General features: G+C 42.2%; 1 protein-coding gene across 1 annotated transcript in view; it reads right to left on the bottom strand.

The window, feature by feature from the left end:
- Positions 1-14,904, bottom strand: part of LOC109920816 (lysophosphatidylcholine acyltransferase 1) — a 134,079-nt gene that overhangs the window by 56,269 nt on the left and 62,906 nt on the right. Inside the window, exons 4-5 of the mRNA XM_048608659.1 lie at positions 13,202-13,314; positions 8,597-8,657 (exon numbers count right to left, since the gene is read on the bottom strand). Coding sequence (XP_048464616.1) covers positions 8,597-8,657; positions 13,202-13,314 — 174 coding nt within the window. The remainder of the gene's footprint in view (positions 1-8,596; positions 8,658-13,201; positions 13,315-14,904) is intronic.

Raw genomic sequence — 14,904 nt, 5'->3', positions numbered from 1 at the left:
CTGTGCAATCCACAAAAATAAACAAAGAATTTTGGCCAGAATCCTATTAGCCTAACCCCACTTGTGCAAAACTTTGTTATATACTCACTTGATATGACAAACTCATATTGCAAATTAATTCAAGCATTGCATATGTACAGGCATAACACCATCGATTTAACAAGGACAATGCACAAATTTATACATACAGGGTCATTTTATTTCCTTTTAAATGCACTCTGTCAGTAAAGTTGGTTGAGGTTATTTAAAGGAAAGGGTGGAAACAAGCATTAAGCAGGAGATATACAAATAAAAATACATATTTAAAATGACAAATTGCTGGAGTTAACTTTCGAATATCACTATCTAAAAGCGTCTGGAGGTGTGAAAACAGAAAGCTATAGGCTTAGACTCAAAGGTCAAATTTCTAAACGAGGTTTGATACTCTGGATGATAAAGAAATAGAAGGTGTAAGACAGTGTCAACCGTCAGGATTGTTAGGGGAGTTCGGAAGCAGGTTTGCACATTCTCAGAGGCTGTACTTGAGGCTGTGGCAGAAACCACAGCAGTGAACCAATGTCTTATACCCACAAAAGGGAAAGGAAGTCACAGAAACAAATATGGGAGGGTATCACTTAGGACCAAGCTAGCATCGCCATCTACAACATGGTCCCAATAGCGCAAAAATAAAATCCAAAATAGTCAACACAAGATTCCAACTCAAACAAACTTCCCAGGACTGCATCACCATTTCATACAACATTTAGCTATAAACTGGCAATCATACAACAAACACTATTTTTCTGAGGAAGGGTCACTGGATCCAAAACGTTAACTCTGATTTTTTCTTCACAGACGCTGCCAAGCTGCTGAGTCTCCAGCAACTTCTGTTTGTTCCTGATTTACAGCATCCGCAGCTCTTTCGGTTTTTACTATTGCATCCTTCATGCTCCCTACTTCTGATGCATTGTATAGCTCTCCAGCCACAGAAAACAAGATAGGTTGGCATTTCTATAGCACTAAATTTTATGTTCTGAGGTGTTGAAACAACTTTATGGCCAATTAGTTATTTTTTGAATTCTTGTCATTGTTGTAAAGTTGGAAAATGACAGATAATCTGCATTCAGTAAGCTTTTCAAACTTCAGTGTAACAGCGATCAAATAACCCTGTTATCTTGACCAAGAGAGAAATATTGTTCAGAACATTGGGGAGAAATATCTCCTACTCTTGCCCAAAATGGTGTCATCACATCTTTAACCCATGTTTTCAACTACCTTAGAAGGCTGACATGGTGTTGGTTGCCAAAAAATTGCTCAAGCCAAAGGCGAGAACAATTATTTTCAGTTCGTTCAATGATGTGGAGTTTGCTGGCTGGGCAAGGCTTTGTTGTTCATCTCTAGTTGCCACAGAAGGTTGTAGTGAGCTGTCGTCTTAAACTAGTGAGTCCCATTTGGTGTAAGTACATCAACACTGCTGTTAGAGAATGAGTTCCAGCATTTTGACCCAGTGACAGTGAAGGAACGGTGATGTCACCAAAAGAAAGGTTGGTACAAAGAGACGTACAGCATGGAAACAGACTCTTTGGTCCAATTCATCCATGCCAAACAGATATTCTCCATTAATCTAGTCCCATTTGCCAGCATTTCGCCCATATCACTCCTAAACCCTTCCCATTCATATACCCATCCAGATGCCTTTTAAATGTTGCAATTGTACCAGCCTCCATCACCTCTTCTGGCATAGAATGATTCCTTCTACCATTGATGTACAGATGCAGCAGTATGTGCCATCTGCAAGAAACACTGCAGAAATTCACCAAGGTTCCTTAGACAGCACCTCCCAAACCCATGCCCTACTACCATCTGGAAGGACAATGATAACAGTCGCATGGGAACATCACTAACTGCAAGTTTTTCTTCAATCCAATAGTGATATCTAGAAAAGTATCAATATTACAGAGGAGGAGTGCTGGACAACTTAAAACGCATAAAGGTGGATAAGTCCCTGGGGCCTGAGCAAGTGTACCCTTGAACTTTGTGGGAAGCGATTGCTGGGCCCCTTCCTGAGATAGTTGTATCATTGTTAGCCATGGGTGAGGTGCAGAAGCCTGAAGGTTGGCTAATGTGGTAAGAAAAAGCCAGGGAACTACAGACCATTGAGCCTAGTGTCAATGGTGGGTAAGTTGTTGGAGGGGATTCTGAGGGACAGGATCGACATGTATTTGGAAAAACACAGACTGATTAGGGACAGTCAACATGGCTTTGTACATGGGAAATTGCCTCTCACTAATTTGGTTGAGTTATTTGAAGAAGTCACAGAGGACTGAAGGCAGAGCGATGGTCGTTGCCTATATGGACTTTAGCAAGGCGTTTGACAAGGTTCCACAAGGTAAACTGGTTAGCAAGGTAAGATCACGCGAAATACAGGGAGAACTAGCCATTTGGATGCAAATTTAGCTCAAAGGTAGAAGAGAGGGTAGTGGTGGTGTGTTGCTTTTCAGACTGGAGGCCTGTAACCAGCGGTGTGCCGCAAGGATCAGTGCTGGGTCCACGGCTTTTTGTCATTTATATAAATGATCTGGAAGTGAACACAGGAGGTATGGTTAGTAATTTTGCAGGAGACACTAAAATTGGTGTTGTGGTCAGCGAAGAAGGTTACTTCAGAGTACAACTGGATCTTGATCAGATGGGCCAAGGAGTGGCAAGGTGGAGTTTAATTTTGATAAATGTGAGGTACTGCATTTTGGAAAGGCAAGTCAGGGCAGAACTTATACACTTAATGGTAAGGTCCTGCGGAGTATTACTGAGCAGAATCTTGGGGTGTAGGTTCATGGTTCCTTGAAAGTGAAGTCCCAAGTAGACAGGGTAGTGAAGGCGGCATTTGGTATGCTTGCCTTTATTGGTCAGTGCATTGAGTATAGGAGTTGAGAGGTCATGTTGTGGCTGTACAGGACATAGTTTAGGCCACTTTTGAAATAGTGCATTCAATCCTGGTCTCCCTGCTGTAGGAAGGATGTTGTGAAACTTGAAAGGGTTCAGAAAAGGTTTACAAGGATGTTGCCAGGGTTGGAGGGGTTGAGCTATAGGAGAGGCTGAAGCTATGTTCCCTGGAGCATCGGAGGCTGAGGGGTGACCTTATATAAGTTTATAAAATCATGAGGAGCAAGGATAGGTTGAATAAGTCGGGTCTTTTCCCCAGGGTAGGGGCATCCAAACTAGAAGGCATAGGTTTAAGTTGAGAAGGGAAAGATTTAAAAAGGAACCTAACTGGCACCTTTATCATGCAGAGGGTAGTGCATCTATGGAATTATCTCAGGAAGGGGCCCAGCAATCACTTCCCTAACTTCCCACAAAGTTCAAGGGTACACTTGCTCAGGCCCCAGGGACTTATCCACCTTTATGCGTTTTAAGTTGTCCAGCACTCCTCCTCCGTAATATGGATACTTTTCTCGATATCACTATTGGATTGAAGAAAAACTTGCAGTTAGTGATGTTCCCATGCGACTGTTATCATTGTCCTTCCAGATGGTAGTAGGGCATGGGTTTGGAAGGTGCTGATAAAGGAACCTTGGTGAATTTCTGCAGTGTTTCTTGCAGATGGCATATACTGCTGCATCTGTACATCAATGGTAGAAGGTGTCAATTTGAAGATGTGGTGCCAATCAAGCCGGTTGCTTAGTCCTGGGTGTTATGAAGTTTCTGGAGTGCTGCTGGAGCTGCACACATGCAGGCAAGTAGGGTGTATTCCATCATTCGATTGACATGTGCCTTGTAGATGATACACAGATTTTGGGAAGTCAGGTGAGTTACTCACTGCAGGATTCCTAGCTTCTGACTTGCTCTTGTAGTCATGGCATTGATAAGCCCCGTTCAGCTGAGTGTCTGATCAATGATGTGAACAGTGGGGAATTCAGTGAATGCAATGCGATTGAACGCTAAGGGGCAACAATTAGATTCTCTCTTGTTGGAGATGGTCATGCATGTTGCCTTGAACTTGCTCAGAATTGGAAATGATCTGGATCTTGCTGCATTTTACATGATCTGTTTCAGCAGGAGTTGCTGCAAATGGTGTTGAATATTGTGTAATCTCCAGGGAATATCTCCACTTCCAACCTCATGTTAGAGGGAAAGTCGCTGATGAAGTAGCTTAGGCTATCTAACAACCAAGAGTCAAAATACAGAAAGGAGATAGAAGGCTTGGTGATGTGTTGCAATGAGAACAACCTCTCTCTCAACATCAGCAAAACTAAAGAACTGATCACTGACTTCAGAAAGAAAGGAGAACACGCCCCATCTACAATCAACGGAGCTGAGGTTGAGGGTGGACAGCGTCAAGTTCCTAGGAGTGACGGTAACCGACTTGTCCTGGACTTGCCACATAGATGCGATGGTCAAGACAGCACAACAATTGCTCTTCTTCCTCAGGTGGCTCAAGAAATTTGGCATGTCCATAAGGACCCTCACACACTTTTTCAGATGCATACTGTCTGGGTGCATAACGGCCTGGTATGTCAACTGCTCTGCTCAGCACTGTATAAACTACAGAAAGTTGTGTGCACAGCCCAGACCATCATGGAAGCCAACCTTCCATCCACAGACTCCATTTACACAGCTTCTTGCTGCCAACATCAAAGACCCATTGTACCCCAGTAACGCTCTCCTACAACCTCTGTCAGCCATAAGATAGAGAAGTTTGAACACATGCACCAGCAGGTTCAGGAACAGCTTCTTCCAGCTGTTATTAGACTGAGGCACAGACTTTCTAACTTCAAATAATGCCGATTTGGTAGTATTGATCTTGCCTAGCGCACACCTTGTGACGTAACTTATATGTCTTTAAGTTTTGTTTCCACCCTATGATCTGTATGCCCTTAATTACAATGATCTGCCTGTACTACGTGTAAACACAGCTTTTCACTGTACTTAGGTACGCGTGACAATAAATCAAAATTAAAATGATTAGTAGGCCTAGGACACTATCCTGAAGAACCCGCATTATTAGGTACCGAGGCTATGATGACTGACTGCCAACAATTACAACCATCTTCCTTTGTACCAGGTAAGACTCTAATCACAAGTGATCCTTCCTTAAATCCTAGGGTTGCTAGGGCTCCTTGATGCAACACTGGTTAAATATGGCCTTGGTGCAAAGGGCAAATCACACTCGCTCACCTGTGGAATTCAGCTCTTTTCTCCATGTTTGGAATTCAGAGTGTAATGAGGTCAACAGCAGAGTGGCTTCAGCAGAACCCAAACTCGGCATCAATGACAACACTCTTGTTTAACACTTTTGAAGACCTCTTCCTTCACTTCACTGATGATCAAGTTATTTGATATATTTAATATAAAAAGTAAGGGGAAGGGGCTAGGGAAAGGGTAAGGCAGACGTAAATCTTCAAATGTGAAAATTGACTTTCATCAGTTAAAGGATCACAGGTCATGGTAACCAGAGATGTTTTCCTTACCCCATGTTTGACCTGATGCTAATAGACTTCATGCAATCCAAGAGAGGAAGCAATTCCACAAGACCATTCCCCTTGAGGGATCAGTGTTGACAATGATAGGGAGAGCAGCAGCAGGTGCCACTGACAGTCTGATCAGGGTATACATGCCAGAAAGATATGTGGACACTACAACCTCTTTACATATACATATCTCTGCTCACTAAATCTCCCAAAACTATTCTCAAACTCCACATGATCTCATGACCTATACCTTCCTGCATGTTACACCTTAATTTTATCACTGTCCTGTTGAAGTACTCAGCATCACTGATGCCAGATTTCAGCTGAAATAAAACAAAGAACTGCAGATGCTGGAAAACTGAAACTGAAACAGAAACAGCTGAAGAAATTCAACAGGTCTAGCAGTATTTGTAGAGACAGCAGAGTTAAGGATTTGAGTCCAGTGACCCTCGTGTTTGACTCCACCCTAGTTTAGCATGCACTTGCAAGTACTCCACAATTTCATCCTTAATAATGGAATCGAATATCTTAGCAACAACCAAGGTCAGGCTAACCGACCTATAGTTTGTGTCTTTGGCCTCCCTTCTTAAATAGGGGTTTACGTTCGTCACTTTCCAGTCCTCTGGGATCTTCCCGGACTTCTGTGATTTCTGAAAGACCACCACCAATACCTCTACAATCTCTTCAGCCATCTTCTTCAGAACTGTGGGGTGTATTGCATTTAGTCCAGGTGATTTATTCACCTTCAGACCTTTCAGCATCCCAGCACCTTCTCTTTAGTGACTGTCATCACACCTCAGCCCCAGACTCTCAAAGTTCTGGTATGTTGCTGGTGTCTTTTATTGTAAAACCTGATGCATAGTACCTATTCAGTTCCTCTGCCATTTCTTTGATCCCCATTACTACTTCTCCAGCCTCATTTTCCAGCAGTCCAATGTCCACCGTTACCTCTCTTATCTTTTAGATATCTAAAGAAAATCCTTATATTCTTTTATATTAGTAGCTAGCTTACTCATAAGTCAGATTCTCCACCCCACACAGCCCCCCATCCCGACTACTTTTTCAGCTGTCCTCTGGTGATTTTTAAAGATTCCCCAGCAATCTTCAGTGCCCTTGGCCCAAGAATGTTCTATTGCTGAAATGATCATCCCTCCATCATAAGGTCAAGTGAGACGTGGGATATTCAGTGACAAATGCACCATATTCAGCATTCACAACTCTTCAGATACTGAAGCAGTCAATGTCCAAATGCAGCAAGACCCAGACAATATCCAGCTTTGGGCTGATGCATGTCAAGCAATATTCATGCCAGAATTGTGCCAGGCAATGATCATTTCCAACAAGAGAATCTAACCATCACCCCCTGACATTACCATTCAGCATTACCATTGCTGAATCTTCCACTATCATCCGGGAAGTTACCGCTAACCAGAAGATGAACCAGGCTAGTTATACAAATACTGTGAATACAAGAGCAGATCAGAGGCTAGGAATCCTGCAGCAAGTAATTCATCTCCTGACTCCCCAAAGCCTGTCCACCCTCTACAAGGCACAAGTCAGAAAAGTCATGGAATACTCCTCACTTGCTAGATGACTGTAGCTCCACACATGAAATTTGAGACCATCCAGGACGAAGCAGTCCATCCGATTGGCATCACATCAACATTCACAGCCTCTACCTCCAACACTCAGTAGCAGTGCGTACTATCTATGACTAACACGGCAGGAATTCTCTAAGGCTCCCGAGAGACCACCTTCCAAACCCATGACCACCACCATCTAGAAGGACAAGGGCAAGAGATATGCGAGAACACCATTTATACATGCGCCTCCAAACCACTCACCATCCTGACTTGGAGATATATTATCTTTCCTGCAGGTGCCCCTGGGTCAACATCCTAGAACTCCCTCCCTAACAGCATTGCGGGTCTACAATACAGCAAATAAATTTTGGTGGTTCAAAAGGCAACTTACCACCATCTTCAAGAGCAATGAGGTATTAAGGATAAATGCTGACCTAGTCAAATGCTGGAAGAAATGGAAGAGGATAGAGACAGCCACCATATTCAATGGAAAAGAAAACAAAAACACTGAGGAAGAAAGCATTGTATCAATTGGTACTACCATGCCAGACACTAGCTCACAGTCCAACAATCCAAATAACTTAGGGACTCCTATCCTCAGGTGGGAGTGGCTATAGTACAGATGAACCAAAATGATACAGGTTGATTAGTTAAAATCTGGGGACAGATTTCATAGACTCAATATGCTTTCCTTGAGTTTAAAATATTATGAGGTGATTAAACTGAGGTGGTTATAATGATTAAAGAAATCGATAGTTAGGCAGAACAAAGATGCATTCAAGTAGTGATTTCAGGAAACATTTTCTTATACAAAAGAGTAATAGAAAGTTACGAAGGCAGGTCAATTTGTAATTTCAAATAAGATTGATAGATTTTTGTTTGCTATGGGTATTAAAGAATATGGGAATAAAGTGGGTAGACTGAGATACAATACATGATCTAATTAAATGGCAGAACACACTTCTGGACTGAATGACCCATGGTCCAGTGGTTAAATATAAGGACCAAAAACAGGAGTTCTAAAAAGCTCATTTGTGCTTAGAGTCTTTAAGTTCCATTTGCTCTAAAACCACTTTGGAATACAAAGAGTGGTTTTCTCAACTTGAGAGTTCCTAAGAGAATACTTGAAGTAGTTCTACAATGTGCACAGGTCAGGAAGCACTAACAACATGTTCATAGTGACAAACTGTAGCTGTCACATGTAAATACAAGGTAGAAAGAAACTGTAGGACTGAAAAGTTCCAAAATCAAAAGATTCTTTTTAAGAAAGTTGTTTTGTGTTAATGTGCTAAATACTGAATCCATAAAAATTCTTGTACGAATTAAAATTCCATGTACAACATTACGTTAGCAGGGTACTCAATACTTCACAATTTTTTTCTACAAATAAAACAGAATTGTGATCACTAATACTTCAATACAGTTTGAAACAGCTTGAAATATACTCTCCAGAGGCAAAATAAAAATTATATCCAAGTAATTCAGAAATCAAGTGATCACATTTTAAGTATTGTAATTGTCTGTTATGCGATACTGAAACTATTGGTGAGAATGAAACTATTGCCTTACCAGGTTTGAAGGTTATCAGACATGACCTATTCGTACATGTACCCTCTGGGAATATCATTACCTGGAAATAAGATCACGAACCATTTAACTGAATACATAGAATAACATATTTCTTTAACAACCATATTTTGAAAAAAAAGTCAAACTAATTTCAAATACGTGCAAATTATTTTGGAAATAGTGGATGTCAAATAAGTTAAGCACATGGAGGTTGAAAACATGTTCAAAATACACAGTCCAAGAGTACAGTTAGCAGGATAATTCAAAATTAAATATGGAACACTGTTCAAAAGTGAGAGCGCTTACGGCAAGGTCAACTAGGAACTTAGCGTCCTGGCCTCTAGGAAGGGGATTTAAATTTAGCCAAAAGCAAAAAGGGCACGTCGATTTCCATTCTTGAATTGTAATCACTCAAATTCTTACTTGTAAATATCAAGGTCAGAACTCTGACCTATCCAGCACAAACATCTTCCGCATCCCCTCCCTTGTCAGCATTTCACAGGGATTGGAGAAACAGCAAGAGTGCAACATACTTGGGAGTGAACAGCAACAGCAAAACTTCCTGATAAAAGCCTGAGAAGCAAAGCCCAGACTGTGCTCAGTTGGAGCAGCAGCTAGCAAACTTTTAGAGGTGGAGCACGTGAAGCATTGTCAGAATTCAATAAGTGACTCAGGCCAAAAGGAAGCAGCTGACAGAGTAAATACTCACCCGATCTTTGACATGACTCCAAAACTTGGAATACATATAGACACCACCTTGGAGGTCCTTTAGAAGTACTATCAATGCTGTTTGAGATGGGTGCTCCACATCAATTGGCAGGACAGGCATACTAACTTCAGCATCCTTGAAGGAGCCAATAGCACCAGCAGAGGCCATGCTCATTCGAAACCAATTCTGCTGGGCTGGCTGCGCACTTAGGAAGCCTTAGTTTTGACTGCCAAGACAAACATTTTAACCTAGCTCAAGCAAGGCACTTGAACAAGTGGAGGACAAAAGAAAGTATTTCAAAGTCTCCCTGAATGCTTCCCTTAAAGTAACGCAACATAGAGGCCTTCATTCAGAAGGAACAGACTTGGAGGAAGCTCCTGTAGGGACATAATTCTTGAAGAACACCCAGCAGGAGGAAGAACGGAAAAAGGAAACAGAAAGGCAAGCCAGTGAACTCAAGGTTAAGGACCAGCTCCACCACCAGAAACATGTGCCAAACATCTAGTTGGCGATATGGCTCAAGGATTGGGCTCAGCCACGCAAGGACCCAGAAAACTCATGACCAGTAAAACGGAATTTTTGATTGACCAAGGAACTTGTCATCAAGTGACTGCCACCACCAATACTATTTTTATTGCTTACAGTTTGTGTATTCATAGTTTTTAAAAGGGCAATAGCACAGAGGTCCAAAGACGGCAGGCCGAGAGTAATTGATAATTTGATTTTAAGAACAATCTAAGAATTTAATTTAAAGGGATAAGTCATGGAAGAGAGCTCAAGACCTTGGTGTGCTCTTGCTGCTCTACACAGCCAGTCAGACAGGCACTGGATGTGTGCAGAAAGTGTTTCCAGCTGCACCTCTTGGAAGCCCGAGTTCTGAAGCTGGAGCAGCAGCCGAGGACACTGTGGCGCATCTGGGAGGCTGAAATTATTGTGGGTAGCAAATAGAGTACTGGTCAGTCAGGAAGCTAAGACTTCACAGTGAACGAGGGAATATCTGGCCACCAGGCAGGTGAGCAGGATTAGGCAGGCAGCTCAGCAGCCTTGTTGCCATTTCCTTGCAGAACGGGTGTACTGCTCTGGATACTGTTGGTGGGAATGGCCACAGAGGAGTGTAAAAATAGCCAAATTTGTTACACAACAGTTTGGCTTTGCTGCAGGAGTGTTAAATGTGCTGAAGGCTATAGTAATAGGGGATTTAACAATAGATTTAACGATAAAAGGTTTTTAAAAGTTTCCCAATCCTCTGGCTTCCCACCAACCTTCACCACATTTTCTGCTTTTTCTGGTGCTTTTATACTGTACCTGACTTTCCTTGTCAGGAAAGTCTTCTCCTCCCATAACATGTTTCCTTGGGATGAACTGTGCTATGTCTCCTGAATTACCACTAGAAACTCCTGCCATTGCTGCTCTGCTGTCCTCCCTGCAAGGGTCCCCTTCCAACTTTGGCCAGCTCCTCCCTCAAGGCTCTGAAGTTACCTTTACACATACGTAATATCATTACATGTGATTCCAGGTTTTCCCCCTCAAATACCGTGCGAATTTGATATTATAGTCACTGTCCCCTAGGGGCTCATTCACATTAGAGCCCTCTAATCAAGTCTGCCTCATTACACATCATCAGATCTAGAATTGCCTGTTTCCCCCATTGGCTCTACCACAAGCTGGTCAAAAAAAAATCTCAGTCCATGAATTTCTTTTCTTGAGATCCGTTTCCAACCTGATTTGCCCAGTCCACCTGCATACTGAAGTCCCCTATGATTATTATAATAGGTGTCTTACATGCCTTCTCTATGTCCTGATTTATTTTCTTTCCCACATCCTGTCTACTGCTAGGAAGCCTATACACAACTCCCATCAGTGTTTTTTTTCACCCCTTTGTAGCTCCTCAACTCTACCCACAGAAATTTTACACGTTCTGACTCTATGTCACTTCTTGCTATCAATTTAATTTAATTTGTTACTAACAAGGCAACCCCACCACGCCCACCACCACCCCCCTCTCACCCTTCTGCCTTTCCCTTCGATAGGATGCACATTCTTGGATATTTAGTTCCCAGCCCTGATCCCCTTACAGTCACGTCTGTGATACCCACAATGTACGTGCCAATTACAATGTGCGCTACAAGCTCCCTTACCATGGTTCATCTCCTGTGTGCTTTTAAGTAAAACACCCTCAAGTCCTGCACAAAGGATCAACATTCTCTATTCCCTACAAGGTACACCATTCAGGAGCAAGATGAGAAATTTCTTCACCTAGAGAATCACAGAATCTGTGGGAACCTCTGCCACAGAAGGCGGTTGAGGCCAAAAACATTGAGCATTTTCAAGGAGTTAGATATAGGTCTTAGGGCTATAGCAATCAACAGTATGAGGAGAAAGGTGGGACAGGGTACTGAGTTGGATGATCAGCCACAATCATATTGAATGACTTAATAGGCTTGAAGAGTGGCCTCCATCTATTTCCATTTTCTCAGTTTCCTCTACTGCACCCAGGTCCACTCATCTTTCACTCTTGCATGAAATCACAAGTGGTATAATAACTGTCCTTTTTTTAAAAACCTTCTCGCTCCCCTGCGTCCAAGGCCTCAAACACACTTCCCGGGGAAGAAGCAATTAACTTGTATTTTTTCAAACTAATCTACATTATTCACTGTTCAAAATGTCATCTCTCTAAGGGGCAAGGCCAAATACAAACTAGGTGACTGATTTGTAAAACACTTCTGCTCGTTATGTAAGAATAACCTTGACCTTCGAGTTGCTTGCTATTTTAATACATCTTGCTCAGTGGTGCTGCAGTGTTCCCAGCAAAGCCCAAAGCAAGCTATTGGAACGGTACCTCATCTTGTCAGGCACTTTACAACCTTCAGGATGCAACAGAGTTCCACAACTTCAGACAATGAACACTGTCCTTAATTCTGATTACATCCCATTTACTTGGGCTTGTTCTTAGCAAAGCTGACCTATTTTCTACTATTTAACACTTACCATTAACATCTGTCATCCATATCTCTCCTCTACTATCATTAACATTCTTGTATTTTGCTCAAGGCACTCTCACTATCTGTTCCACCTGCGTCTCCCTCCTTTGTCAAGTATGTAGAAACCAATGTTTCTCAGCTCTCTGCAGTTCTGAAGAACTGTTTCTCTCTCCAAAGATGGGGGCCATAATTTGAATACTGTACACGGTTATGGTCTCTTTATTTAAGGAAAGATGCAAACGCTTCAAAGGCAATTCAAGGTGGTTTACGAGACTGATACCTGGAATGAACAGGTTGGACAGTCTGGGCTTGTTACCAGTCTGGTTTTGAACAGCTGAAGGGTGACTTGATAGAAATTGTAAGATTCTCAGGGGCAACCTCTCAACAATTAATTGGGAGTTGCCTTTTAGAACAGAAATGAGGAATTTCCCCCCCCCCCCCCCCCAGAGTGATACGCAACTTTGGAACTCTGTTTCAAAGCAGAGGAGGAATGGTAACTGAACTTTTTTTTGGCAGAATGAGATAGATTCTTATTAATACAGAATCAAAGGATATTAAGAGTAGATGGGACTGTGGAATTCCAAATACAAACAGATTAGCCAGGATTGTATTGATTAGCAGAGCACGCTTGAGAAGACAAAAGGCCTACTCTGCTTTGAAATCCTATGTTCACGTGTAGCTTCCTAAGATGTTGAGAGAAAACATCAAGCTTCCAATACACAAGATTAGAAAGGAAAAGTCGCAACTAGAAACGAGCAGCAAATCTTGGTATCTCACTCGCAACACTAACACAGCTTTCTTTCAGAAATTACCCAACTAGTTGTGTATTACCACTTTAAAGTATTCACATTAGCACAGGCATACAAGATATAACCTTAAAATAATTTTTAACATTCACATCAAATAAAAATTCACCTGAGGCCACCGGCCATTAGACAGGGCTCTTTGCTTAATTTCTTCGACTGTTTTCCGGCGGGAATACTGGTCTGAGCGAGACACCAAGACTGGCCGAATATATTTGATCAATGCTGGTGAGACAAGTCACAAAACTCAATAAATAAAAGCATGAAAATCTGGTGTCTCAGTGCTTCCCACTGCAAAAATACTAAAAACAGACACATTGCATAACCGAGATTTTAATGTATATACTCGAGCAAACGATAAGCAGGGATACCACAATGCAACACCTGAAAGGATATTGATCCTGATTACAACATGACTATTTTGACTACCATCCAGTTATGCATTGTAGCCAATAAGAAAAATTGAAAGCTGCAAGTTGCTTCCTCGCTGTCTGCCGTGCAGCAGATATCACTTTCTGATTGGGTAATTTGATCCCCAGAATTAGAGAAATGTTTAGCATAGCAAACAGGGGATTAATTGTAGGCAGCAATTTTGTCATGATGATGGTATATACTGGAAACTATTCTCCTTAAAAATGATCAACTCAATTTGTTTGATGTTTGATTGGATTCCCACACAGTCTCAGATGAGAATAAGCGAAGAGCACACTCAGTCTAGCATATACCTCTGTCTTGCTGCATTATCTCAACTTTATTACAATTACACAGCTCTTCCCTGTCAGGTTGATGCTGTACAAAAAAAATTCTTTTTACTGACAACTTCCATCATGCAGGAGGCAGCTTTAGGGCAATCCATATCCAAGACTTGCTAAAAACTCTGCTTGCATTTTCATACCAGGGAGAGGGGGAGCACGCAAGGTTTGGAGGCGCGGAGTGAGCATATGCGAGGGCGGGGGGGGGGGGGAGAGCAAGAGCGAGGATAGGGGAAGGGAATGTTGAAGGTGTTGGATGAAGTGCCAATCAAATCAGCAGGATGTGTTATGCTTCTTCGATGTCACTGGAGATACATTCCATCACACTGCTGATGTGCATCTTGGTGGGTAGGCTTTGGGAAGACAGTAGGTGCATTACTCACCTCAGAATTCCCAGGCTCTGACTTGTTCGTGCAGCTACAATATTAAAATGGCTGGCATGGTTCAGTTTCTGATCAATGGTAATCCCAGGACATTAGAAATCTGGGGATTCAGCAGTTGTGACAATAAACACCTAGGCAAAATGGTTAGCTTTATTCCTCTTGGAGATTGCCATTGTCTGGCTCTCTCGTGATGCAAACATTACTTACCACTTATCTGTCCAAGATTGGATGTTGTTCACGTGTTGCTGCAAAAGACAGCTGCTTCAGTATCTGGTGAACAGCGCCAAACATACTGTAGTCTGGAAACATGCCCATTTCTGATGTTATGATGGAGGGAAGATAATGATGAAGCAGATGAAGATGGCTGGGCCTAGGATACTACCTTAAGAAAGTACCACGTTGATGTTCATGGAATTCTGATGATTAGCCTCCAAAGAATTCAACCATCCTCCTTTATGCTCAGTTTGATTCCAACTAATACAGTTTTCCTCAGAGTCCTCTTGACTCTGGATTTGCTCGGGGGCTCCTTGATGCCACACTTGGTCAAATGCTGTCTTGCTGTCACCTCACCTCTGGAACTCAGTTCATGTCCATGTTGAACCATAGCCAAACACAGGTCAGGAACAGAATGTGTAGAGCTGGATGAACACAGCAGGCCAAGCAGCATCAGAGGGGCAGAA

The sequence above is a fragment of the Rhincodon typus genome, chromosome 2 (genome assembly GCF_021869965.1).
Source record: "Rhincodon typus isolate 14 chromosome 2, sRhiTyp1.1, whole genome shotgun sequence".
NCBI classification, from domain to species: Eukaryota; Metazoa; Chordata; class Chondrichthyes; order Orectolobiformes; family Rhincodontidae; genus Rhincodon; species Rhincodon typus.
Note: the sequence above shows the minus strand (reverse complement) of the source record. Positions and strands in the feature narration are given on the sequence as shown.